The sequence below is a fragment of the Aulostomus chinensis genome, chromosome 18, assembly GCF_037954235.1.
Source record: "Aulostomus chinensis isolate RoL2024-O1b breed Wild chromosome 18, RoL_Achi_v1.0, whole genome shotgun sequence".
In the NCBI taxonomy this organism is placed as follows: Eukaryota; Metazoa; Chordata; class Actinopteri; order Syngnathiformes; family Aulostomidae; genus Aulostomus; species Aulostomus chinensis.
The window spans coordinates 25,465,974-25,492,306 of NC_141337.1; the positions used below are offsets into that span (position 1 = coordinate 25,465,974).

Consider the following 26,333-nt stretch of genomic DNA (forward strand, 5'->3'; position numbering starts at 1 on the left):
CAAACTGAGATCGACCTAGTAAAAAGGCCCAAACCAGTTTATTGCTGTTCCTTTAATGCCAATGAAATGACATGTCTCAATGAAGTGAAGAATGCTGCCAAAGCACACCAAAAAGATTTAGAAAAACACTTAAAAAAGTCTTTATTAATATTTTACTTCGCACAATGAATGGTACTGTGTGAGAGGTGTGAGGATCAACTATTGATCTAATTTATACAAAGGCATTTCACTTACTCCCTACATCCTCATGTATTTGCAGTTCTCAGTTGTCTGTTTTTCAAATACTCCACCCCAAGTGCAACGCAAGAGCTCACACACACACACACACACACACACACACACAGGAGCTCATGTCACACAAAACCCCAAGCATGCAAAAATACCTGCTTTTTTAGAATGCAACTAAGCTCAATATAGGAACAGTGCTGTGGATGCCAACACTAGTTCTGTTGGAAGTAGGAGCCAGAGTAGTTCTCCTGCTACTTGTCCAAGCGGAGAACAGAGTGTTAGCTCACCTGCTGTGCCCCCTTCCCCTGACCAGTAACACAAGTAGAGTTACCACAGCATGACAGGGCTCAACCTAACGAGGCAATACTCCTGGCATGACTTATCTTGGCAAGAAAATAAGTAAGGAAATAATAAAGAAATAAAAGTAAGTAAGAAAATCATCACATTATGAGTCCTTACTATCGTAGATGTCTGAGTGCATATAGGTTTATAAGGCAATATAAACACACCAGTAAACCTCTAGTTTGTAACCAGCCATGAGTCTTTGACCTTGAACACTTGGACTTTATAATGCATTGTAAACCACTTCTAATATATCTTCTAATTGTTGATATAATGCATTATAATAGAGTATATGTGTTTATGAATGATGCATTACAAAGGCATTATAATGCACTAAAGATGTAGTACTCAAAGAAAGTGCTAAAGTTTTTCTCAATTTCCATTTCCTCCTACATTCCTTCCATTTTATGATCAATGGAAAATAAAAACCATGTGACTCTTTTGTCTTGTTTAAATGGCCCATTTTTGGGATTAAAATTTATCAGGAAATGATATGTGCCCATGACTGTAAGCAAACTTCATGTAGAAAGATATTGTTGGTATTGGAGGTGCTGTCTGATTGGATGGATCAAGCAATTTGCTGCAATTTAGCACGGTAGCCCTTGCACACAGGCACAGGTGTCATTCGTCTGACAAAGAAATTAAGCTGTCAGCAGACTGCAGCTCTTTACAATATAAAACGTTTAATACATGAGTTCTTCTCTTTGTTGTGTATACATTTTAATGTAACTTTGATTTGTTATGTGTTGTTTCACCATCCATGACCCATTTACTGTAAGTTTGTTATAAAAGGTATGGCTGGCACATTTAAGCAACATCTATATTCAATTCCAAGTCACTTCACAGTAGTCAAAATTTTTTTGAACAACTCCAATGCAGCAAGAAAAGCTTGAAATTTTCATTTAGATCTGTGGTTTGCTTTATCATTGAAAGAGTTTACAAAAACATACAAATGATAAGTGAGCCAGATTTAAAATATAAGTACATTACCTAAGTGTTCAATCTATCAAGTGTATGTCAGACTATTGCAGCTGCAAAGGAGGGGGTTCAGACTTTAACAGAGAAGGAGTAGGCAGAATAGTCAAACAGGTGGGGAAAGGAGGGGGCAAAAAACAAAGGTAAAAAGAGAGGAGAAAGGAAGGTGGTTGATGATGAGTTTTCTCTCTTACAAGATCCTCCGAGGCACGTGCCTGCGCTTTCCTGAACAGCTCGAGGTCGTAGTCACTGGTGATATTCTCCAGCAATGGCTCCCTGCTCACCCCATGGCTCTGCCGGTGATCCTGGAGGTAAAGGCAGAGAGGCAAAGACGATGACTTTCAAAATAAAATATGACAGATATAGAGTGAAGGAATATGAAGAAATACTTTTCTCCCCCACTTACCACGTACATCTCCTTCTGCTTCTTACTAAGATCAGAGTTCCTCTTCCTCCTCAGCTCAGTCACCTTCTCCTTGTAACGCAGCTGACGCTCTGTTGGGGCCTGTGACAACATATACACTGGAGCAGTCTGCACTGATGCTTAGGTGATCTGTGAAATGTATTTACACTCATTTCATCGATTGTCTTTTGAGGAGTGCATTAATTGAGCAAAGAACTGATCATTTAAATGCTTGATGATAATATACTAAAAATGAAATAATGTTTGCTGACTTTCATCTTCATTTGTGCATCAATTTACATTTCATCACTGTTTTATCAAATTAAAAACCTAGAGCAACATCACACTCAACCTTTCATCAATCTTCCTCTAACCCTGCAACACTGAGGAATCAGACTGTTCAAAAACATTGAAAGATGAACAGGAGATAATAGCCAAACAACAAATTGAAATTGTTCAATCAGGTTTAAGAACTCATCACAGTATAGAAACAGCCCCCACTAAAAGTAATAAATGACTTTTGACTGAGTTTAAATTCAAGGCTCATGCGTTGAGTCTCACAAAAATAGCATTTTATCATTTGAAGATCATGTCCAATTTCTGGCCATTTCTCTCCAAGCAACACAAAGACTAATGCACGCTGTTATTAGTAGCAGGTTAGATTTCAGCAATGCTGTCATTTCTGAAATATTAAGGGATATGTAAGTTCATTCAATTTTCACTGCACAAGTGCTTAAACGAGAGGGAGAGCTTACATTACACTCAACATTTGACCTTACACCAGACTGTCTATCAGAGGATGTTTAAGGTTTCTGTACCAAGAGGGCCCTCACAGTTTCTCATTCTTCACTTTCACTTTTCGCAAATCAAAAAATATTGGTGATACTGCTTTTGGCCATTATGCTCCATGAGAATGGAGTGGCTGTCCAGAGAATCTTAGAGGAACTTAATATATTGTTATTTCTAAATGCCAACTACATATGTACATATATGTGTACATATGTGCTTCTACTGTGAGGATAACCATGTCTTTTGCTTGTTTAAGCCATACTGATTTCTTTCTACACTATGTGCATTACCTGGTTCCTTGTGGAGTGTCTGTTCTCATCCTGACGGTGAGACAGCATCCTTTCCTCAGCCTGTTTGTCGCGCGTTGATGCCTTGCCCTGACAAAACATCAACACTGTCTACCAACAACAACTCTCAACCAGCCCTGCAGCAGAATCATTGCAGCATTCACCCTTGCTGTTCCTGGTGGCTTCGCAACTTGACCATTTCAATTTGACTCCACTGGTCGCTTGGTCAGTACGTGAAGCAGAAAAGTAGTTGACGAATGCTCATTTAAGACCTTCGGAATTCCACAACTAACCTTTTCCACTATAGTTTAATGAGAAGATTAGATTGAACTGAAAGGAAGAACAGTAGGAAATGTGAATATTTTGACTCCAGCGTGGCTGTCAGTTGTCAGGAAGATATGATAAAACTAAATGTGACACAACAACAAAGAGAAAAATAAAAGGGTCATGGCACCACCATGGTTTGAGATGCAGTTCTCACCAAGAAATCCCTGTTGATACATCTGTGTGTGTATGTCTGTGTGTACCTTGCATTCATCAGCAGAGAGGTTGTGGTAAAGAGGACATCCTGATATGGAGAAATGTCTCTCATGCCTTCCAGTCAAATGACCTGAGAGAACAAGAGAAGGAGACAGAAGGCACTCAGAGTTGAAACACAGGAGCAGGAAGAAGTAGAAGAATATTGCTATGGACTGTTTGTGTCCTCACCTAGCGAGTTGCAGCCAGGTGTGGGACACTTCATGTTAAAGTTGTAGCTCTCATGAAAGCGCCGTCGTTTTGGCCGATTGGACAGATCATGCGCAGCGGCCTCTTTAAGAGACAGCTCCTTGGCCAACCTCTCATCCTCCTCTTGTGAAACTACATTATCATTACTGGAAGATACAAGGTCGTTGCTGGGGCTGGAAAGCTCAATGTCTGATTCTGAAGACGGTGCATTGCCTGTTGGGGTGCGGGGAGGGGTCTCCTCACAGTCTGCTGCCTGCTTCAAGCTCGCTGAGCCAAATTAAATAGAGAGGAAGAATGCAGGGTTTAGACTTTACAGCTTCTGAATAAATCAGTGGTGTGATGTGTTACATTGCAGTAGAGGTGTGGTTTATTTAAAATATAGTAGTTTTTAAATACATTATGGTGATGACATAATCAAAGAGATGTCCTAAAGCCCCGAAGTAGCTTAGCATTGTTGAATGTCTGGCTTCCTCACCTCAAAAACTAATTAGATTTCTGAATGGATCTTCAATTAAATGCCTGAAATAAGGTCGGTGGTTCACACAAGTTTATGTCATTCCTAGGTTTTGCTCAAAGGCATAAACAAACATCAGTAAATACAGCACTTGTGAATTTTGAAGCTTTTTATATGTCCTAAATAGAGCAGTTGCAGACAGGGGGATAAATGAGTCAACAGATTATTGTAGATATGAAGCCAAAAACAGAACACATGCAGAGCAAGTGGTGGGGATGTTTGAGCCATTAACTCACAGTGTTTTATTTCGATAATAACAGTTAAAAAAAAAAAAAAAAAAACATAGGAAGGAGGAAGGAGGAAACATAGCCCAGATGGAATGAATAGATTTCTACCCCCATGTAGTTCATCCACTGTATCATTAGAATTATCATCACTGCTGCTTGGACACGGGTTGAATTTGTTGCCAAGATTACAACAAGTCACAGAACGGTCAAAGCGACAAGCTTTAATCTCTCCATGTATGTTGTTGATAGCAGAGCTCCAACTGCTCATCATGTGTGCATCTAAGATTGGATGTGCTGGATGCCAGCTGCCAACTACCACATTAAACCGAGATTTGTGTTCCTGGCAATGCCAATGGCAGTTGAAACAATAAATACCTGTGTGTACTGCCATTTGACTGAGGACTCAGTCGCAATTTAAGATCAGGTATAAATAGATTTTTTCATATCATTACTATATTGTTATAATAATACCACAAGATTCACTGTGTTTGATGACATTACCCTCTTACCCACAATAGAATTAAATTATTAGGTGATTAAAAATGAAAACAGAATAAGCAAATAATCTACTGCAAATGGACTATGGTTGGTTGAGTAAATACAGATAATCACTTCCAAAAGTGTCTGAATTAAGAGAACAGATCTCTGCAGGACATTTGTTCATCACAAGTGATTTCTGTTCTTTAAACCTAGGAACACACTGTGATCACAGACAGGACTTGTAACAGAAGCTCTGTGGCACATTAATGAATGGATGATATGGAGAATGGAATGGATCATCCCCATCCTCTTCATGTTCTCTTCTTTTCTCTGCCCTCCTTGCTTTCTTGCTTGCAAACATTATCCTCCCCTGACATTGGTCCTCTCCATCACTCTTTCATCTGCACCTCTAGATCTTGTCTCTATTTATGCAACTGTTGGAGCTATTTCATTAGTTGCATAAGTTGATTTTTTTTGTATTTTGTGATGTTAAACAAAAGCTATTTCATTAGTTGTATTTGATGATTATTTTTGCATTTTGTTTTGTTAAAACTAGGGGGACTAGGCATGGGGTCCAACACTCAGGAGGTAAAGAATCAGGTCTGCGTTTCATCAGGTGATGCAACAGGAAGGCAAATCTTTTTTTTTTATTTTTATTTTTTTTACCAGAACAAGGGAAAAACAGCATGTAATGTACGTGTGGGGTTTTCTTTGAGTCTGAAAAGTAAATCAAAATGAAATTTAGAGCCTGCCAGAGAACACTTTTTTTTTTTTTATTGCCTGGGTACAACTACGAACTACTACTACTACTACATCAGCTCACCTTTTAGTGAGTTTTTATAAGAAGAAAATATATGTAATGTACAATGTAATTACAACCTCATTTTGTATATATGTTTATATTAATCAAATTAATTTATATATATATATAAATCTGATTAATTCATATATATATATATATATATATGTATGTATAAATCTGTCCATAGTTAACTCACGATTAATCACATTTTTTATTTGCTCTAAATCTACCTTAAACTGATATTTTTCATTTTTTTAATTAATCATATCACCATGGGAGCAGACAAATAGTTGCTATCTGCAAATGCAGCATGTTTATTAGTGTTGGAGCAATGTACTGTACAGGTTGTGGGGGGGGCTGGAGCCTATCCCAGCAGCTACGGGTGAGAGGCGGGGTTCACCCTGGACAGGTCACCAGTCCATCGCAGGGCCAACACATATAGACAGACAACCATTCACACTCACATTCATACCTACAGTCAATTTAGAGTATCAATCAGCCTAGTCCCCAAATGCATGTCTTTGGATGGTGGGACGAAGCCAGAGTACTGGAGAGAACCCACACAGGCATGGGGAGAACATGGAGACTCCACACAGACAGATCCCGTGCCTGACCCGGGACTCGAACCCGGAACCTTCTTGCTGTGAGGCGACAGTGCTGACCACTGCACCATGCCGCCCCAAAACAAAAGATGCACAGGGTAAAAAAAAAAAAAAAAAAATTATATTTTGCCCCCAAGGCAGACTGGTCCTAGGCGAAGGGCCAGACAAAGAACGGTTCAAAAGACCCCTCATGGAAAACCCAACAAATGCTTTATGTACCCTGTCTGGAGGGGCACTGGGGCCCCGCCCTGGAGCCAGGCCTGGGGCTGGGGCTCAAAGGCGAGCGCCTGGTGGCCGTGCCTAGCCCGAAAAGGAGCCACGAGCACGTCCTCCCTTGGACTCACTGCCCATAGGAGGAACCGGAGGGGTCTGGTGCAATGTGGTTTGGGTGGCAGTTCACGGCGGGGGCCTCGACTGTCTGACTGACTGATATGGAAGCTGGATTTTTGGACATGGAACGTTACCTCTCTGGCGGGGAAGGAGCAGGAGCTGGTGGAAGAGGGAGAGCGTTACTGGCTAGATATAGTCGGCCTCACCTCGACACATAGCTCTGGGTCCGGAACCCAAATCCTGGAGAGGGGTTGGACTTTCTCTTTTGCTGGAATTGCTCCAGGTGAGAGGCGGAGGGAGGGGGTGGGCTTTTTGGTTGCCCCTACACTCTCTGCCTGCACGTTGGGGTTTACCCCGGTGGATGAAAGGGTTGCTTCCCTGCGTCTTTGGTTCGGGGAACGGGTCCTGACAGTGGTCTGCGCATATGCGCCGAACACTAGTTCAGAGTACCCACCCTTTTTGGAGTCCCTGGGAAGGGTACTGGATGGTGCCCCGGCTGGGGACTCTATTGTCCTACTGGAAGACTGCAACGCTCAGGTGGGCAATGACAGCGTGACCTGGAGGAACGGCAGGCCCGACCTGAACCCAAGTGGTGTTCAGTTATTGGACTTCTGTGCAAGTCGCAGTTTGTCCATAACGAACACCATGTTCGAACATAAGGATGCCCACCGGTGCACGTGGCACCAGGACATCCTAGGTCGCAGGTTAATGATCGATTTTATAGTCAAATCATTTGACCTGTGACCGCATGTTCTGGACACTCGGGTGAAGACAAGAGCTGAGCTGTCAACTGATCACCATCTGATGGTGAGTTGGATCAGATGGCAGGGGAAGACGCCGCACAGACCCGGCAGGCCCAAACGAGAAGTGAGGGTTTGTTGGGAACGCCTGGCGGAAGAACCAGTCAGAATGATCTTTAACTCTCACCTCCGGCAGAGCTTTGACCACGTCCCGGGAGCGGTGGGGGCGGGAGGCTGCTGAAGTCAACTGGGGAGATAATTGGGTGGTGGAAGGAATACTTTGAGGAACTCCTCAATCCCACCAACACATATTCCATGGAGGAGGCAGAGTTTGGGGAGTGCTTGGGGGGGGTCGGGGGAGGGGTCATCCAATCTCCGGGGCAGAGGTCGCTGAGGCAGTGAAACAACTCAGCGGTGGATGAGATCCGCCCTGGGTATCTCAAGGCTCTGGATGTTGTGGGGCTGTCTTGGCTGACACGTCTCTGCAACATTGCGTGGACATCGGGGCGGTGCCTTTGGAGTGGCAGAGCGGGGTGGTGGTCCCCGTCTTTAAGAAAGGGGACCAGAGGGTGTGTTCCAACTATCGGGGGATCACACTCCTCAGCCTCCCTGGTAAGGTCTACGCCAGGGTACTGGAGAGGAGGGTCAGGGCGATAGTCGAACCTCAGATTGAGGAGGAGCAGTGTGGTTTTCGTCCCAGTCGTGGAACCGTGGATAAGCTCTTCACCCTTGCTAGGGTGCTGGAGGGGGCATGGGAGTTTGCCCAACCAGTCCACATGTGTTTTGTGGACTTGGAGAAGGCTTTCGACCGTGTTCCCAGGAGCATCCTGTGGGGGGTACTCCAGGAGTATGGGGTGGATGGCCCTTTACAAAGGGCCGTTCAGTCATTCTACCAGAGGAGCGAGAGTGTGGTTGGTAGTAAGTCGAACTTGTTCCCAGTGAGGGTTGGACTCCGCCAAGGCTGCCCCTTTATCACCGGTTCTGTTCATAACTTTTATGGACAGAATTTCTAGGCGCAGCCAGGTGGTGGAGGGGGTCGAGTTTGGTGGCGGGAGGGTGTCGTCTCTGCTGTTTGCGGATGATGTAGTCCTCTTAGCGCCATCGGGCCACGACCTCCAGCTCTTGCTGGGACAGTTTGCAGCCGAATGTGAAGCGGCTGGGATGAAAATCAGCACCTCCAAGTCTGAGGCCATGGTCCTCAGCCGGAAAAGGGTGGTTTGCCCACTCCGGGTCGGGGGGGAGGTCTTACCTCAGGTGGAGGAGTTTAAGTATCTCGGGGTCTTGTTCATGCGTGATGGTAAGATGGAGTGGGAGATTGACAGGCGGATTGGGGCAGCGTCCGCAGTGATGCAGGTGCTAAACCAGTCTGTTGTGGTGAAGAGGGAGCTTAGCCAAAAGGCAAGGCTCTTGATTTACCGGTCAATCTACGTTCCAACCCTCACCTATGGTCATGAGTTTTGGGTAATGACCGAAAGAACAAGATTGCGAATACAAGCGGCCAAAATTAGTTTCCTCCGCAGGGTGGCTGGGCTCTCCCTTAGAGATAGGGTGAGAAGCTCAGTCATTCGGGAGGGGCTCAGAGTAGAGCTGCTGCTCCTCCATGTCGAGAGGAGCCAGTTGAGGTGGTTCGGGCATCTGGTGAGGATGCATCCTGGATGCCTCCCTCGGGAGGTTTTCCAGGCATGCCCAACCGGGAGGAGGCCCCGAGGCCAACCCAGGACACGCTGGGGGGATTATATCTCTCGGCTGGCCTGGGAACGCCTTGGGATTCCCCCAGAAGAGCTGGTTGAAGTGGCTGGGGAGAGGGAAGTCTGGGCTTCCTTGCTGAGACTGCTGCCCCCGCAACCCAGACCAACCCGATAAAGCGGAGGACGATGACGACGACGACAACATGTCTCTCTCTGTCCCTCTTCTCTGCATTGGCTCCCTGTCAAATTCAGAATAGAATTTAAAATTCTCCTTCTAACATACAAAGTCCTCAACAATCAGGCACCTTCGTATTTGACAAAGCTCATAGTACCCTATAATCTAAGTAGAATCCTTCACTCCCAGGATGCAGGGTTACTTGCAGTTCCTAGAATTTCTAAAAGTAGAATGGGAGGCAGAGCCTTCAGCTATCAAGTTCCCCTCCTGTGGATCCGCCTCCCAGTTTCATTCTGGAATGTAGACACCCTCTCTATGTTTCAGAGTAGACTTGAGACCTTCTTTTTTGATCAGGGTTATTGTTAGGGCTGCTTAGGCTATCCCTTACCTATGCTGCTCTTAGCTTAGACTGCCAGGGGATCTCACATGGTGCACTGGGCTTCTCTCTCGTCCTCTCTTTCCTCTCTGTCCTCTATGTGTTATACATAAATCATCCTCATAAGTGTTACGAACTCATCTTCTTCTCCGGAGCCTTTGGGCTCCCCACATTCGAGATCCCGGGGACTGCTGGAGGAGGCTACAGACCTGAAGAGGCTCAAGCAGCCACCCATAGCACCACCTGCTCACGTCCCCCTCTATCAGTCTCTTCCCTTTTTTTCCTCCGTCTTTATCTCTGCCCCTCTCTTTCCTTCTGTATATGTCTTTCTCCGGTTTCTGTCTTTGTCTATGCCCTGCTCTCCTGCTCTCTTTCCCCCCAACCGGTCAAAGCAGGAGGCTGTCCCATTGAGCCTGGATCTGCTCAACATTCCTGCCTGTTAAAAGGAAGGTTTTCTTTGCTGCTGTTGCAGGATGTGCTTGGTCATGGAGACATGTGAGGTAAAAATTCATTCACTCTACTTATTAAGTGTAATGAGATAACTTTTGTTGTGATTTGGTGCAATATAAATAAAACTGACTTTACTTGACTTTTTGTGTAGTGTTTGCATGTTCTCGCTGTGCCTGCGTGGGCTCTGTCCGGGTACTCCGGCTTTCTCCCACAGTCCAAAGACATGCAAGGGGGGACCAGGTTAATTGGACACTCTTAATTGACTATAGGTGTAGCTGTGAGAGCAAATGGTTGTCTGTCTATATGTGGGCGTACCCCTCCTCTCGCCTGAAGGCTGCTGGAATAGGCTCCACCCCCCCCCCCCCCCCCCCACAACCTTTAACAGGATATGCGGTAGAAATGGGTGGATGGTTAATTTGATTTAACCAGCAAGAATTTTCTTGACTAGAAATGATCGTCTCCAAGAAGATAATAAGACGATGTACAAGAGGCATCATTATGGAAATAATTACTTCTCAGTTTTTATTTACATTTGAACAAAAAGTGCCGTGTCCAAAATTATTCATACCCTTTGCGAACCGTCACAGTCTATGGTAAAATCCAAAGGTCTATACCATTCGAAATAGTCCAAGCTGTTCTAAAGCATCTTAATTACCCTGATTCCTTGGGAAAGCTGTTTTAATAAACTCAACAGGGGAAAAACAGCCGCCCTCTGCAGTTGGTTTGTGGACAGTCATGGCTAAGACAAAGGAGCTCACTGAGGACATGGACGCAGACCAAGGAGGACACCACTTTTCCAGATAAGACACACAAAAGGTTTTGCAAAAGTTCATCTGTACAAAGAAGACTTCTGATCTTCTGTTTTATTGTCAGATGAAGCAAAAATATAATTGATTGGCCACAACGATGTATCCTTCATTTGGCGTAGAAAAGGAGAAACCTTCAACCCAAAGAACACCATCCCATCCTCATATATGGTGGTGGGAACCTAATGCTTTGGGGGTGTTTTTCAGCCAATAGACCAGGGAACCTAATAACAGTAAACGGCACCATGAAAAAAGAGCAATACATCATCATCAAGATTCTAAAGGTTAACTTAACTTTAAAAGGTTAAAGGCTAACTTTATTTGTACCCGAGGGTAGATTTGGTTATAAAAAAGAGTAGGCTGCTGACTCACACACAGACAAAATTAATGACACTGACAGAAAATAGTAACATAACAGTTACAACAGTGCTCCAGACATAGAGACATGGATAAAAAGTATACAAAAATGTAATTAGTATCAAAAACCAGGGGATGAAATTCAAAATAAATGCCATCATAGCAGATACAAAAAGCTAAGCCAGAATAAATAAATAGATTAAGAAGGCTGTGCAGTCCATATGTGAAATAAAGCCCCTTTTACACTGCACCAAAAACGCGGGTCAACACGGGTTTTTTGGCACTCTGAAAGGGTCGACTCGGCATTTCGACCTGCGCCGACTGACTCGCCAAGCGACCCGGGTGTTTAACAGCTCAACTCGGCTCGGCTCAGCTCACCTGCAGTGTGAAAAAGGCAACCCGCGTCGTCTCAGGTTTCACGCAACCTTCCTGTCGCATCCTGATTTTGACACTGTGCCGCTTGTCAGGCTTTGCCTGTAGCTTCTTTGGCTCCCTTCCAGACTAGCCAAAAACTCCATCCTCCTTCGCTGCATTAGCGCTCAGACATTTTCCAATCTGCGCCTTGTTGTTATGCTTTGCAAAAGAGACAACATTGCAATGCACACAACAACAACGCTAGCGTTCGACTCAACGATGTCCATGTTGTCGTTTGTTTACTTCTCAGTGTCGCGATAAACATTTATGTGTAATGATGACATTGCCAGCACGATGACGTACAAGGGAGAAAAACACAGGGATGCAGCCCTCACAGCGCGAGTTCAGACCCGGGTCTTCTCGAAGTTTGAATGCGCCCTAATGCCAAGCAAACGCAGGTCCAAAAAAATATATCAAATATCTTAACAATAACCACTCTCAGGAGTCCCCAAACTTTTTTCTGTGAGGGCCACATAATTTTTCCCTTCTCTGATGGAGGTCAGTTTGTAACAGAAAAAGTGTGACGATCGCAGGGGTATTGTTTTCCAGAAAGCCACACAACAAAATAACCCTCTCTGTGTTCTTCACAGAAAAAAGTCTGGAAATATATCATGACACTACCAAATGACCCTCTCTGGGTTCGGGTCAAGGATTTTTTCTGGGGATTGCCAGATAGGGGCACAGACTGCAGAAGGGTGGAATAGAATGTCACGTTCTATGCGTGTATGAAATAGTTACTAACTGACTGTGTCCTCACACCAAATGGCAATGTGAATTTTCGCGTCGCTTTACTCGCTAACGATGCGAATATAAACATATTGATCCAGCAATCAAATTCGCACGACGTGAAAATTCGCTTCACTTTTGGTGTGAACACACCTTAATAGTTAATAATGAAAGATGTTCTATCAATTCTATTATGAAATACAAATACACATATGGAAAAAAAATCTAAATGCATCTCTGGTATTGTTCAGGGGGCCGGGCCAAATGTGGAGGCAGGCCGTAACCAGCCCGCGGGCCGTAGTTTGGGGACCACTGGCCTAAGTGCTATTTCACGTTTTGATAGCTGAGGGAACAAAACTGCCTCTGTATGTTTTAGTTTTGCAGACAGGCATTTTGTATCTGCAGCCTGATGGGAGAGGCTGAAATTCACTGTAAAGTAGGTGGGATCCATCTTCTCAGATAGACCCAAATAGTCTCTGTAGCTGCTTAGTGTGTCGGGATTCTAGGTTCAGCTGTGGCTCTCCAATCAGCCTGCTAGCCCACCTCATAATTTGGTTCAGGGAATTCTTATTTTTTAGGGGTAGGTTGCTGAACCAAGACACCAGGCTAAAAGAAATTACTGATACAATGAAGCAGTGATAAAGGGAAAAAACAGGAAAAGGAAAGTTTCCTCAGACAATACACTTTTGTACGCAGTCCCACAGCTTGCTTCAAAATTTAATTTATTGTCAGTTATGGTCCCAAGGTATTTATATTTATCGACACAATCCACTGTTATGCTGGTGATTTCCTTAGCCCTGGGGAGTTTCCTGAAGTTGATACACATACATACACATTCGTTTTGGAAATGGTCATTTGTAGAAAGGACCTATCACACCAGTCTACAAAATCCTGGAAAACTGGACCATGACCTGTTTCATTTCCTTGTAGCAGCCTTACAATGACAGAGTCATCTGCATACTTTAAAATAAATCTGTCTTCCCTGCTGCGGCCCATGTTGGTGTAAAGGATGAACAGAAGAGGGGACAGAACACAGCCCTGAGGGGAGCCAGTGGAGGAACAAATCTGGTCAGACATTACTCCATTGACTCACACGCTTATGTCCTATTAGTTAAAAAATCTAAAACCCAGCCAACAAGATTTTTACTGAAGTCAAATTGCGCTAAGAGTCTTTCTGTTGTGGGGTTGAACTGTGTTAAAAGCAGAGGAGAAACCTATAAATAAAAGCTGAGCATGTGTTCCCTTTCCTTCCAGATGCCTAAAAAGCATGTTCATCAGAGTAACTGTGGCATCCACGACATCACTTTCGAGATCAACAACATCAAGCAGTCTGCAGAGAAACTTGGCCCTGGGCACCAGGTGACATCTCAGCACGGCAACCACCCAAAACACACAGCAAAAAGTGGACATATAGTTAGCGGACAAAAACATTAACGTTTTGCAGTGGCCCAGCCAGAGTCCAGAATTGAATCAAATTGAGAATCTGTGGAGGGAACTAAAGATCAGGGTGACGGCAAGGAGACCCTCCAACCTGAAAGAGTTTGGAGCTCATTGCTAAAGATGAATGGGCAAAAATATCAGTGGAAACGTGCAAAAAGCTGGCAAGCAATTATAGGAAGCATTTGATTGCTGTAATAGCCGATAATGTCAATTCTATTGATTATTGAGAAGGGTATAAATAATGTTGGACTTTAACACTTTTTGTTCAAATGTATATAAAAGCTGAAAAGCCAGGCTCAAACCCAGAACCTTCTTGCTGTGTGTGTGTGTGTGTGTGTGTGTGTGTGTGTGTGTACAGTGTATATATATATATATATATATATATATATATATATACACTGTACACACACACACACACACATATATACTAGGGCTGCCATCAACCAAAGAAATTCTTGGTCAACTGAAGCCCTCAAATTTCGACTAAAAATCAACTAATTTTATAAATGAAAAATATACTGTGTCAACTATCAGCTCAAAACCTGTTGAGGCATATTTAGACAATTGTTTTTGTCATGTTATAATAATTGACCTACAGTATCATTTGTCCTGCGCACAGAGCGAGACTGAACGGAGGAGCTCAGCATCGCGGCTGAGACACAAATATACTTTTAAATTAAAACTTTACTCTTAAACACAAAAGGCAAGTCCATGGTAAGAATTTTTACAATTAAAACAAAACAATTATCAGAATTGATATTACAATTTTTTGAGTCTAATATGTTCATATACTCAAAACTGTCGGGGCAACCTAAAGTGGACAAGTTAGCTTACCATTTCTAGGTGATACGTCGTGTTTGTAGTGGAGCTGTGATATGCAAACTGTTGTTTGCAAACTTTGCATTCGACTTTTTTTCCATTATCTATTTTCATGAAATGCTGCCACGCTGCACATGTCTTTGACATGGTGGACGAGGATTGACTTTAAATAAAACCAACAAAATTAAGTATACATTCATCAAACCACCAGACGTTGGCCTTCTAGTACTCTTCAGTCTGTCTGTCTCTAGGGGGTCGGGCGAGTCCAAAATAGAAAAAACATAGGGGGTGTTCAAAGATAGATTGTTATCTGTGAAACAGGGGTGCTTTCGGTACTTTCCTCCTGATGAAATTAACGTGGCAAAAAATCGACCAATCAGAATTTTGGTCGAGCCAGAATGTATCGACTAATAAATCGACCAGTCAACGGAGATTACAGCCCTAATATATACATATACATATACATATATACATACATACATATATAATATATATTATATATATATACATATATAATATATATATATATATATATATATATATACACACACACATACATATACATATATATGTATGTATGTATGTATGTATATGTATGTGTGTATATATATACATACATATATGTATGTATATATATGTATATACACATACATATATATATATATACACACATATACAGAAATATATTATGGCTGTAGCGATACACTCATCTCGTGATATGATACGATACACGATATTTGGCTCACAATGCGATATATATCATGATATTCAGCTCACGATACAATTCGATACACTTACATCATTTTCTGAAAGATTTTAAAGGGACAACGTGATTTTGGTGACATCTTGTGAGTGACTTGGATTGAATTAATTGAACTGAAAGCATCAATCACACAATATATGGCTCTGACTGGCAGCTTGCAAATACTGGACAAAATGAATCAAAGATGTGGTGAGAAAATTAGTTTCACTTATTGAAACTGAGTGCAAATTGTAGCTTACAAGCTTTTCGAAAGTAAAGTGAACAATGGAGACTTAAAGTGCAGCAAGTGGCCTACTTTGGCAGCTTTTTTAGCTTGATACTGAACATATGAGGTAGCTACTAGCCAGTCTAGCCACAAGGTTAACTAAAAATAAAGTATGGCCAATAATTCAATTCGCTGGTGACAATCACATCGCGGGGCTCCATTGCATTCACCGTGCGCCTAAAGCTGGTGATGTCCCCCACCACATAAGGTCTCAAATACTGACCTAAAATAGGCAATGGACTCCGTAATTTTCTGCAACCTTGCAGGTTGTTGGTATTTCCAGAGTACTTAACGTTTGTGTCAGCTTGCAAACTGCCATATTAACTGTCGCTTTTTTCTCAGCTCTAACAGGATGAGAAAATTGTCAGCATCTGGGTAACTGAAGAAATGCTCTAGAGCAACATTAGCGGCTGGCAGACCTAATTGCTCTTCCTGCAAAGTGCAGGACACGAGGGATTTGAATGGGGCTTAATGTATAGATACTCACGTTGAAAAATCAATACTATATATATATATATATATATATATATACACACATACATATATGTGTGTGTGTGTATATATATGTGTGTGTGTGTGTGTGTGTGTGTGTGTGTGTGTGTGTGTATGTATGTATGTATGTATAGTCCCCTGGTTAAGGCAACAGACATGAGCGTGAAGGTCAGGGGTTTGAATCCCAGCCATGGCAAGGGGGGCATCTAGTAGGGGTCCGACACTGGCCTATCTCAAAGTGCATGAGAGATACTTATAGTAGAGTCATACCGGCTCAGATGTCTGCCTGGGTCAACAAGGTCTATGTCATTATTAGGGAGCCAGGGCAATCTGATGACAAATTGGCTACTGGAACAAGACACCTTTGAAAGAATGCTGAAAGTTGTTGTTGGAATGCTACAATAAAAGCAATCCCATACAGAGGAGCTAAATGCAGAGAATGTGATATTTCGATATAGATATTTATATATATATATTTCGATATAGATATTTTGAAACCCCCAATCTAGGATAACAAAGAAACAACTGTCCCAGTGTTCCAACATCTGTAACTGTAAACTACTGTCACAACAAGAGATTAATGAGGTACAATATCAATGCTATGGCAAGGGGGAGACAGGACGACAAGTCAGCGGATGGATGTCATCATCACCCCTACCAACTGAGATTGGGTATCAAGCGCCAATACATGCAAACAGCCTCAATACAAGAGCTGCTGACCTAAGAAGGAGAAATGTGAACCAACAAGAATTCTGGAACCTCCAACGAATACTGAAGCTGAGTTGCCAAGTGCCCTCAGAAGATCTACTAGTGGATGCAAATGCTGCGCTGAACACAATACCCACAGCAACCATCACAGAGACTGATGCACAGTATGGCAACAGTAATACTGGAGTTGTTTGGGTACAAGCTAGACATGGACATGGAGCATAAGAAATGACACCCTACATGGAATGAGAGAAATTAGCAAGCTAGCAGAGCTGCAGCGAGGAAATGTGGTGAATATAGGTGTGCCCTGGAAATAAACCAAGCTATCCATACCAGAGGCACTGGAGACTGCCAAACAAAAAAAAAGGCAAACAGCTCTCGCCACCTGACTGAAGAGATAAACCAAAGAGGTTGAGGCTAGGAGAATAAACAAGATGTTCTCCACCGACCCAGCCAAGGTGTACTCTCAGTGGCAGGGAAAAAAAAACAAAAAACAAACAACCAGGCCAACCATGAGCTGAGATGCAGAAGTACTGGAAGGGCATATGGGAAAGAGAAGCATCTCACAACACTGATGCACAATAGCTAATGGACCTGAGAACTGACCACAGAAACCTCCCCAAACAAGAACCAGTAACAATCTCAATGGCAGACATCCAAGACAGGGTGTCAAAGATGAAGAGCTGGACAGCACTGGGCCCTGATATGATCCACATGTATTGAAAAAGCTAACTGCATTCAATGAACACTTTGCAGCACAGATGAACCAGCTGCTAAGGCAGTGGTTCACAAACTTCCTCTGCCTGGCCCCCCTTCGGCTCACAATTTCCATCCTTCACTCGCTGCAGCCACATCTCAAGTTTTCTGATGAATGATGTGATTTTATCTGCCAGATGTAGAAGGTGTGTGTTTGTGCCCTGCAACTGCAAATTCACTTCACTGAGTTTCAGAAACATGTCACTGAGGAATGGAAGTTTCATGAGGAACTTGTTACAGGAGAATTTGTGGGCAAGATCATGCTGATTTCATTTTACAGTTCAAGGACAGCACCTTCCCACGTGAGAGCCATCGGGACTCGCTGTGGAACAGAACAGCTGTGTGGTCGGAGCCCATTTCCTCCCACAATGACGAAAAAATCCGGGCTTTGACAGGTCATGTTTTGATGTAGTTGACTGTGGCAATGACGTCGATCATTACATCACTCAGCTCAGGACTCATCTGTTTTGACACCAGTGTATCATGCAGTGCGTCCACTGCAAACTGGGAGAGACGCGCTTAATGAGCGCTTGCAGCCCTCCTTGTTTCCCTGCCATAGCCTGCGCTCCGTCTGTGCAGATCCCCACACAGTCCTCCCATTTCAAATTGGCCTCGTTCAAGTCAGTGTCAATAATTTTAAACAGTTCTTCTGCCGTGGCTCTGCCAGGAACTTGTTTGCAGAAAAGCCATTCCTCCCTCATGTCGTCTCCATCTATGAATCTGACATACATTATCAAAAAACAGTCTTTGTTGCTGTCAGTGGCTTCATCCATCTGCAGAGAAAAGCTGCTGTCACACACCTTATCATTAAGCTGCTCTTCCATGTCCTTTGATATGCCACAAATGTGCCTGCCGATTGTGTTGTTGGACAGAGGAATAGCTCTTAGTTTGCTGGCTGCAGTACCATCAAGCATAGTTGAAACCATGTCTATAGCACAGGGAAGTATTAATTCCTCCGCTATTGTGTGCGGCTTTTTGCACTGTGCCACTCGGTAAGCAACTTTATATGAAACGAGCTGGGCATTTGCCGGCGCGGACGCAGCTTTAGTAAAGAGAGACTGTTGAGCACAGCAGTTTACGAGTTTTTGTCTAAAAAACTCAACTGGCTTGTCTTTGTGCTCTGGATGATTTGTCTCCAAGTGGCGTCTTAACTTGTTCGGCTTCAAGCTGTCACAAGCTAGCCCTTTAAGACAGACAACACACAGCGGTCTCTCCTCATTACCCACCGCTGTACAGGTGAAACCAAAGGAAAGATATGTATCGTCATATTTTCTCGTCTTTGCCTTGGAAGGAATTTTTGGCAATGCTTCATCCTCTGCTTTGCGTTTACGTGGGGGCTCCGTCAAAAATGTGTCCATTTTATGGTAGCAAGGGGTTGCCAACCTTGGTCAGTTGGCATGAATGAGACTTTGTTTCATGTTTGTATGTGTGTGTGGGGCAGGGTTGTGTGGGGGTGGGCGCGGTGCGCATGCTTCGAGGTGCTGCTGTTGCTCTGAGCAGATCGAACGGGCAACAGTAAAAATAAGAGAGCGATGGAAAAATAATGGCCTTAGCGATATTATTATCAGATATTAATTTTACACCACCTCCAGCCAATCAGTTTCTCCCCAAAGCTCTTGTTAAATGGGCAATGGACAATATGCTGCTTTACTTTCATTCATTCCATTTGCACCCCCCGACAATGCCACTGCACCCCAGTTTGGGAACCTCTGTGCTAAGGGATGGGACACACCCAGAGTGGCTAACCCAGGGCAGGACAGTCCTGATCATGAAGGACCACCAGAAGGGACCCATCCCATCCAACTACCAACAATAACCTGCCTCTCCACAACATGGAAGCTACTGTCAGGTATCATAGCAGCTAGAATAAGTATGCACATGGGTCAATACATGAACAAGCCTCAAAAAAGGAATTGGCACTAACACCAGAGGAATCAAGCACCAGCTACTGGTTAACAGAGCAGTCACTCTAATGATCCTTCTACTTCATTGATATACCGATTTACATTCCTATGATCCAACTATATCGATCTGTACTTTGCAAGTTGGCCTTCCATTTAAGCAAGGCAGAATTTATGTAAATGTGTTTTTTGATACTTTTAATGACAAAGATGTGAAACGTCGCCCGATTTGGTCTTCCTGTTGCTGATGCCATCCCACGCACCAGCAGCAGTGTAAATTTCAGAACAACAAAACGTAGCATGGCAGATGACAGAGGAGAAGCCAGCAAGAGAGAAATTATCAAGCCACAATTGTGGTTGAGTGTGTGGGGACACTTTGGCTTTTGAAAAGACAAAGCTGTTCTAAATAAGTCACTTGTCAGAGGGTCCAAGACCCAGCACTTAGTGATTATGTAGCACTAACTGTGTTGTGTGATGTTGTATGTTTGTCAAAAAAAAAAAAAAAAAAAAGGGAGGGGGGGGCAACACTTCTTATGCCACTAGATGGCAGTACCTGTGACCAAATCACGACTGAAGCACTTTTGCGCTTCCTATGGGTTTTTCCTTAATTAAGTCTGAATTCTTACTTGTGTTGTACGTCGCTTTGGACAAAAGTGTCTGCTAAATGAAATTGTAGAATTGTAGACTTGCTGTTTGTAGGATATGTAAACGTAAAAGCAGCAGGTAAACCTACTGTTAAATCAATCTGAGGAGATGTTGGTTGAACTCCAATTTTGATATTAAATTTTGCATTTTTTCTTTTTTGAAAAACAAAAGCAAAAGTGGCAGGGAATCCAACTGTTAATTCAAGCTGAATTGTTGGTTGCACTTTACTTAAATATATGTTGAAAGCATTGCCATTAATTGTTATTTAATTGTTGTTTGTTTATATCCATAATTAATTTATGCCTGACTCCCTTACAAGACACAACAGGAATCGAGGAAACTTCACCTACACTTTCCAGTAATCAGGTATTTATTTCCCACTCACACTGTTTGAATTTTTGGCTAAAACGTTACTGAATCGATTTCAAGACACTGAATCGTTTAGTATTGTATTATCGTATTGTTCTAAATAAACCAATATCATCCTTGAATCATATCAGTAACCACAAATCATGATATGACAAAAACGCACACACACACACACACACACATATATATACATATATATGTACATACAGTATATATACATATATATACATATATACACACACATATATATACACACACACACACACACACATGTGTGTGTGGTTATGTGACCACATAACTGAGAAATAGATGAAAAAAAAAATCTGTCTTTTACCTGCCACTTCCCTACTGCTCTCACCATTGACCTCAGTATCAGAGCCATATGGCCTGCTTTGACGTAGTGGGTATTGTTTTCCAGTATTTGGCACCCCCTGTTGGCTGCGTGTCACCCTGCGCCCAGAGGAAAAAACTGACACCGCTATTGCTGCTGCCATGTCCACACCTTCATCAGGACCCACGACTGCAGGAGAACTACTCTGTAGTGAGCTGCAGTTACCTAAAGGAGCAGAAAAAAGTGGAGAGGAGAGTTCCTGTGTTAATGGTACAATGAAGCGATGATAAACCAAGATTGTAACATTTTGATTTTTGTTTTACTGCTTAGTCTGATATATACTTTTCAATGTATTTCATTTTGATGGGGGGGAATCAATATGAAAATGACTTTAACAGTATAGTGATAGATTTAGGGTATTTTGTATGTACAACTGCTACATGTTGCAAGCAAACACTTCATTGCTCTGGCTTGTTAATGTTTTACAAGCCATACATTTTTAAGTGTCGGTAAGACAAAAACTATGAATTGTAGAAAACAAGAATTTTATTATATTTTCATTGGTCAAGAAAATAAAGTTTGTAACTCCATATTGTATGGCTTCCTAAATGGAGGTAGTGAGGTAGTGCCGAGAGCCCAGTGTGTGGGCTAACGCAGTCCAGTGAAGCACTAAAGCCCTCAAAACTACAGCGGCATCTAGAGACCAAGCATCTGATGCTCGTGGGGAAGCCGGTGGAATTTTTTAAAAGAAAAGAAAAATGAGCTGCAGGTCTGCACTGAAAGCCAGCTACCTTGTAGTCAGCTATCCTGTCTTGTGTGTGCAGGTTTACATACACGTTTAACAAAAGTTTTTGTGATGATCCCATTTCATCATGTCACTTTATTTGACGAGGTTTTTGCTTGTTAAACAGTAAATGGATTTGGTTTATTATTATATACAAGTCAAACAGTGAATGAGGTCAATTCAACCAATACAGTATTAATATTTAATCAGCCCTGGGCCGCGTTATACTATAAAAAATTTGGGCCTCATGTCAATAAGGTTAAGAACCCCTGCCCTAAGGCAACCACAGCAGAAAGGGGTCATCAAGAGGGTGGGAGGAAAATAAAAGCTGGAGGTTGAGGAAGGTCAGACTGCCTGAAACCATTCATGTTTTATGACTTATCGTATAAAATAGCTACCACTAAACTCTTGATGTGAGTGTTTGTGTTTATGTGGGAGATAGATCTTGCTGTAGTCCCTCAATGAAATGGACAGTTCAATTTGCCCACACATAAATTTACCAGCCAGAAATATCTGGCTTGATAATAAAGTACATACAAATTAATCGAAGCTGGACACAGATGTTCACTAATAAAAATGTCATACATGATATTATTATTATCTAATATAATAATTACATAATGGGAAGGATGCTTTATTTCTCTGTACAGTGATTGATCTTGTGTTTTTATATTTAAGGTGTACTGTTGACAACAGATGGAAATTGGCCTTTGGCTACAATGCATATTTACAACTATTCATTAATGTATGAGTTCTTGTATGAAAACAAAATGAAAAAAAAACAAACGATGTATTAGTGATAATCAAATGTATTGGTGTTTTACAAATTTTGTTCATTCTGCAATGTGTGATCATTTAACTAAATATAAGCTTGAATAAAACAAAGCTCAGTTTGATACACCGTAGCCAAAGTTTGTTTCCTTCAGGTTTTTTCATTCTTAATACAGTTTTTTTGGCTGCTCATTTGATTTAAAGCAGTTTTGCCAACAGTATTTCATGAGACTATGATGGGTGAATCTTGGAGGGGGGTCCAGGGGCATGCAACCCCGGCCGAAAATTCTTTGTGAAGTTAAATGCACCATTCTGGTATAACTTTGAGAGCAAAATAAAGAGGCTTGATCTATGATGCTTTGTGCTCAAAACACAAAATTGACTAGATGTAAGGCAAGGCAAGGCAATTTTATTTGTATAGCCCGTTTTCACAAACAGTTTGTCTCAAAGGGCTTAATGTATAATTGGGCCATCAAAGAAATTAAGCAGCAAAAGTGGTTACCTGTTTTGAACTGGTTTATTTTTTAGAACATAAAAAATACTGGATGAGCATAAGTTAGGGATGAACAATTAATCAAAATCACAATATAAACCAGTGCAATATCATAATCACAATATGACCCACTTCAAAATCATAATTTAAGCCAGTGCAATATCAAAATGACAATATAGCTCTAAGGAATGGGAGACCAGAGGAAGGTGTAGTAATCCCTGGCTGTGCTCCATCCCACCTGAGGACACATTTCTTTCTCTCTCTCTCTCTCTCTCTCTCTCTCTCTCTCTCTCTCTCTCTCTCTCTCTCTCTCTCTCTCTCTCTCTCTCTCTCTCTCTCTCTCTCTCTCTCTCTCTCTCTCTCTCTCTCTCTCTCTCTCTCTCTCTCACACACACACACCAACAACAACAACAGGGGTGTTCACCCCTGGTGAACTGCTGTTTCTTCCTCGTATGGTGATGGATTCTCTCTCTCTTCTTGAAATACTTTAAAATATTCATGACCTGAAAATCAAGGGTATAAACTAAGCTTTAGACAGCAGCATCACTTCAACCAAATTAACAATACAAATAGCTGAACACAATGAGCCAATTTTCTCCTCAGATGATTAAAATAATTTTAAGTTAGCATATCACGTACCAACATAGTTGGCCGAGCTATGCTAGCTCTCATGACATTTGTTTGAGGAACACTGTTTTGCAGCAGTTTCTAACAATTGTATAAGGAACTATGTTCAGAAGAGCTAGCCTGATATGAGGAGACTAACAACTAACATCTAACTTCGCTAACGTCAACTTTCAATGATTACTTCTGCAGTGACGTTATCTGTTCGCTGTCATATATTGATAATGATAAACTTGTGTTTGGACTAGTGTATAACTGTAGTGGATACTGTAACGTTAGCTAACAATACTCACCTCAAAAGATGTTGTGTCCTCAAAATGCCTCAGTGTCCCGGATGCAGCCAAGAATGGTCAAGTCAGTACGTGTGTGAGTGGGCGTGCACCCGTACAGCGGAGGGGGGAGGGGCTGACTGGGAGTGAGAGATGCTTTGCTGAAGCAATGTTGTTAAGCATCATAGTGTAAAAGTATTTTCGGTTCATTATGAAATTGTGGTGGGACAAATTTGACTGTGGCTAGCCACCACAGTATGAGCAATTAATGGGAAACCTTGTAAGGAAACTGAGGTTAGTCGATCATAACTACAAGTCAATTTGGAGCTGTACTCTGACATGCCAAACACAATACTAAAATATATTAAGTGAAAGAAAATGGAAGATTTTAAGGGAAACTGACCACATAACTCCAATTTGATTTAAGTATTCTTAGCTAACAGGCTCAGAACTGAGGCTAGGTTATTTACGTGATTATTTATTAAGCCAAAGTAAATCCCTAATATTTTGTTCATGAATATATTTCCTCATCCCCAATCTCCATATTTCCGCCTACACTATCAACAGCTCATATTGAACAATTGTGTGTTATCCTTCAATATAATGATTATTTCTTCGTAAAACTGAAAAATTTACCTTGTGCGCTTTGGCTGAGGCGCAAGGATGTGCGAGTCAAACGCGTGCTGCTGCGGCGGTGCACTCTCTCCATAGCTTCAGTGGGCTCATGGTCAGCTGAGAAATCAGAGTCCTCAGTCCCTTCGGAACTGCTGCCTGCGTTCCTCTGGAAACATCAAAACTATTAAACTAACATTTTTATGAATGTCTTGTTGTTTTGATTGTTTGTTCTTACCATTGACTGATCCAACAAAGACCCCATGCCTGAGGAGAAGTACCATCCAAATAAGCCTACCGCGGGCAACTAAGTAGCATCCCCAATCCGTCTCCAGTGAAGATGTTTATAGAATTTTCAATTTTAAGTGTTTGAGATCGATCTTTGTTGAGATGGCTATTGAAACAAGGGCCGAAGACCAAAGTTAAGCAAATCAAAATTCTGGAATGCCCTGCCATTTTTTCTTCAACAGCATCATTTGCCGAAGTTGCTGGTAATCTGCCCGCCACACAGAATGAATGGGGGGATGCTAGTAAATGGAGGGGTTTGAGGGGCTCAACCTTCCCCAGCCCAAGCAGCAGAATGAAATTTGCATTTTACAAATTATATGTTAGGGGACCCTTATTAAAATAAAATAAAAAATAAATAATTATAATGTATTGAATTATAATACAAAGAATAATTCTTGTTAAAGTACTGCAGTGACCCTAAAACACTCAACCAATTTATTGATGATACTAATCTTTCCTTAATATTTCACATTATTTTTCGAACTTAGTTTTAATCAAAGTTTACCGATTTAAGAATGAACAGAGCGAACAAAGAGAAGAGCACGCTCGGTTTAATTGGTTTAATGTCAAGAGGCTGGACACTCAATTTGCATGTGGCGAACGAGGTATGAGGTATCAGAGGAGGCGGGAGGTGAAGCGGGACCAATGAACAAACCGCTTGTACCTATTCTGTCCACTCACAGTGTTGTTTTGGTATGGACTCCCTTCACCATCCTCGACCCAAAGAACAGCCTGTTCCGCACGGCACAATACTTGCTGTCTATTATCGATGGTCGGCATCTCCATACCGCCAGCGGTATCTCTGAAGTATTATTCGAAAGACCTTATTAAAATTTAAAAAAAACATTATCACTCGTGCCCGAAGAAGCAGCACTTAATGCACAACACGTTTCAGCAACTCAGAAATAAACATTAGCCGAGTTCGCTGTCAGCAAAACAGTTCGGGTAAACCTGCAAATAATGACATTTAACACATACGATAAAACGGCATATTTAATCTCATTCGTCGCAGTTTCTTTTTATCCCTACAATAAGTTAACATAAGCTATGACGTTATGCTGTGTTTCCAAGCTACAGTCTGATCGAACGGCTGTCTTCAGTAAACATCTGCTTCTTACCTCTCTGCTTCCTACCTTTCTCCGGGGCATTTCCAAAGATGTGACGTGTCGCTTCCGTCGCAATACCAATCTGCAGTCTGTCTCCGGTTGTATAAACAACCAGAGTAATAAATCGCCCGTTTCTGATCTAAGCCAACTCAGCTGAAAAAAGCGCATCAATTTCTCCGCAACTCTTTGTACGGCGCAAGCTCGGTACATCGACCAAATTCCCCCGTGTGAAACATAAAATGCACCGAACGCAGCATATACTCTTCGATATTCCATATTCAAAGTATTTCGTAGAACTCAGGTACGTCTTACAGACTAGACTAATCAAAAATTAATTGAAACTAAATTAATTGCCGGAATATATATATATATATATATATATATATATATATATATATATATATATATATATATATATATATATATACATATATACACATATATATATATACACATATAT

General features: G+C 42.1%; 1 protein-coding gene and 1 pseudogene across 16 annotated transcripts in view; one reads left to right on the forward strand and one right to left on the reverse strand.

Moving 5' to 3' along the window:
* LOC147245889 (histone acetyltransferase KAT7-like) overlaps nt 1–26,131 on the reverse strand; it is a 134,783-nt gene extending 108,652 nt beyond the window's left edge. For 7 of the 16 annotated variants that reach the window (XR_015109933.1, XM_086183853.1, XM_086183852.1 and 4 more), the window contains exons 1-8: nt 25,886–26,131; nt 24,504–24,648; nt 20,930–21,151; nt 3,733–4,017; nt 3,552–3,634; nt 3,028–3,114; nt 1,952–2,050; nt 1,740–1,850 (exon numbers count right to left, since the gene is read on the reverse strand). Coding sequence is in view for 15 of the 16 variants with exons in the window: in XM_086183853.1 (XP_086039979.1) it covers nt 1,740–1,850; nt 1,952–2,050; nt 3,028–3,114; nt 3,552–3,634; nt 3,733–4,017; nt 20,930–21,151; nt 24,504–24,648; nt 25,886–26,083 (1,230 nt within the window). In the remaining variant the exon portion in view is untranslated. Of the gene's footprint in view, nt 1–1,739; nt 1,851–1,951; nt 2,051–3,027; nt 3,115–3,551; nt 3,635–3,732; nt 4,018–20,929; nt 21,152–23,891; nt 23,982–24,503; nt 24,649–24,717 lie in introns of those variants that run through there. The other 9 variants (XM_086183855.1, XM_086183843.1, XM_086183857.1 and 6 more) reach the window with 6 other exon arrangements.
* On the forward strand, nt 5,539–17,647 carry LOC147245891 (uncharacterized; annotated as a pseudogene).
* Nucleotides 26,132–26,333: the final 202 nt, after the last annotated feature.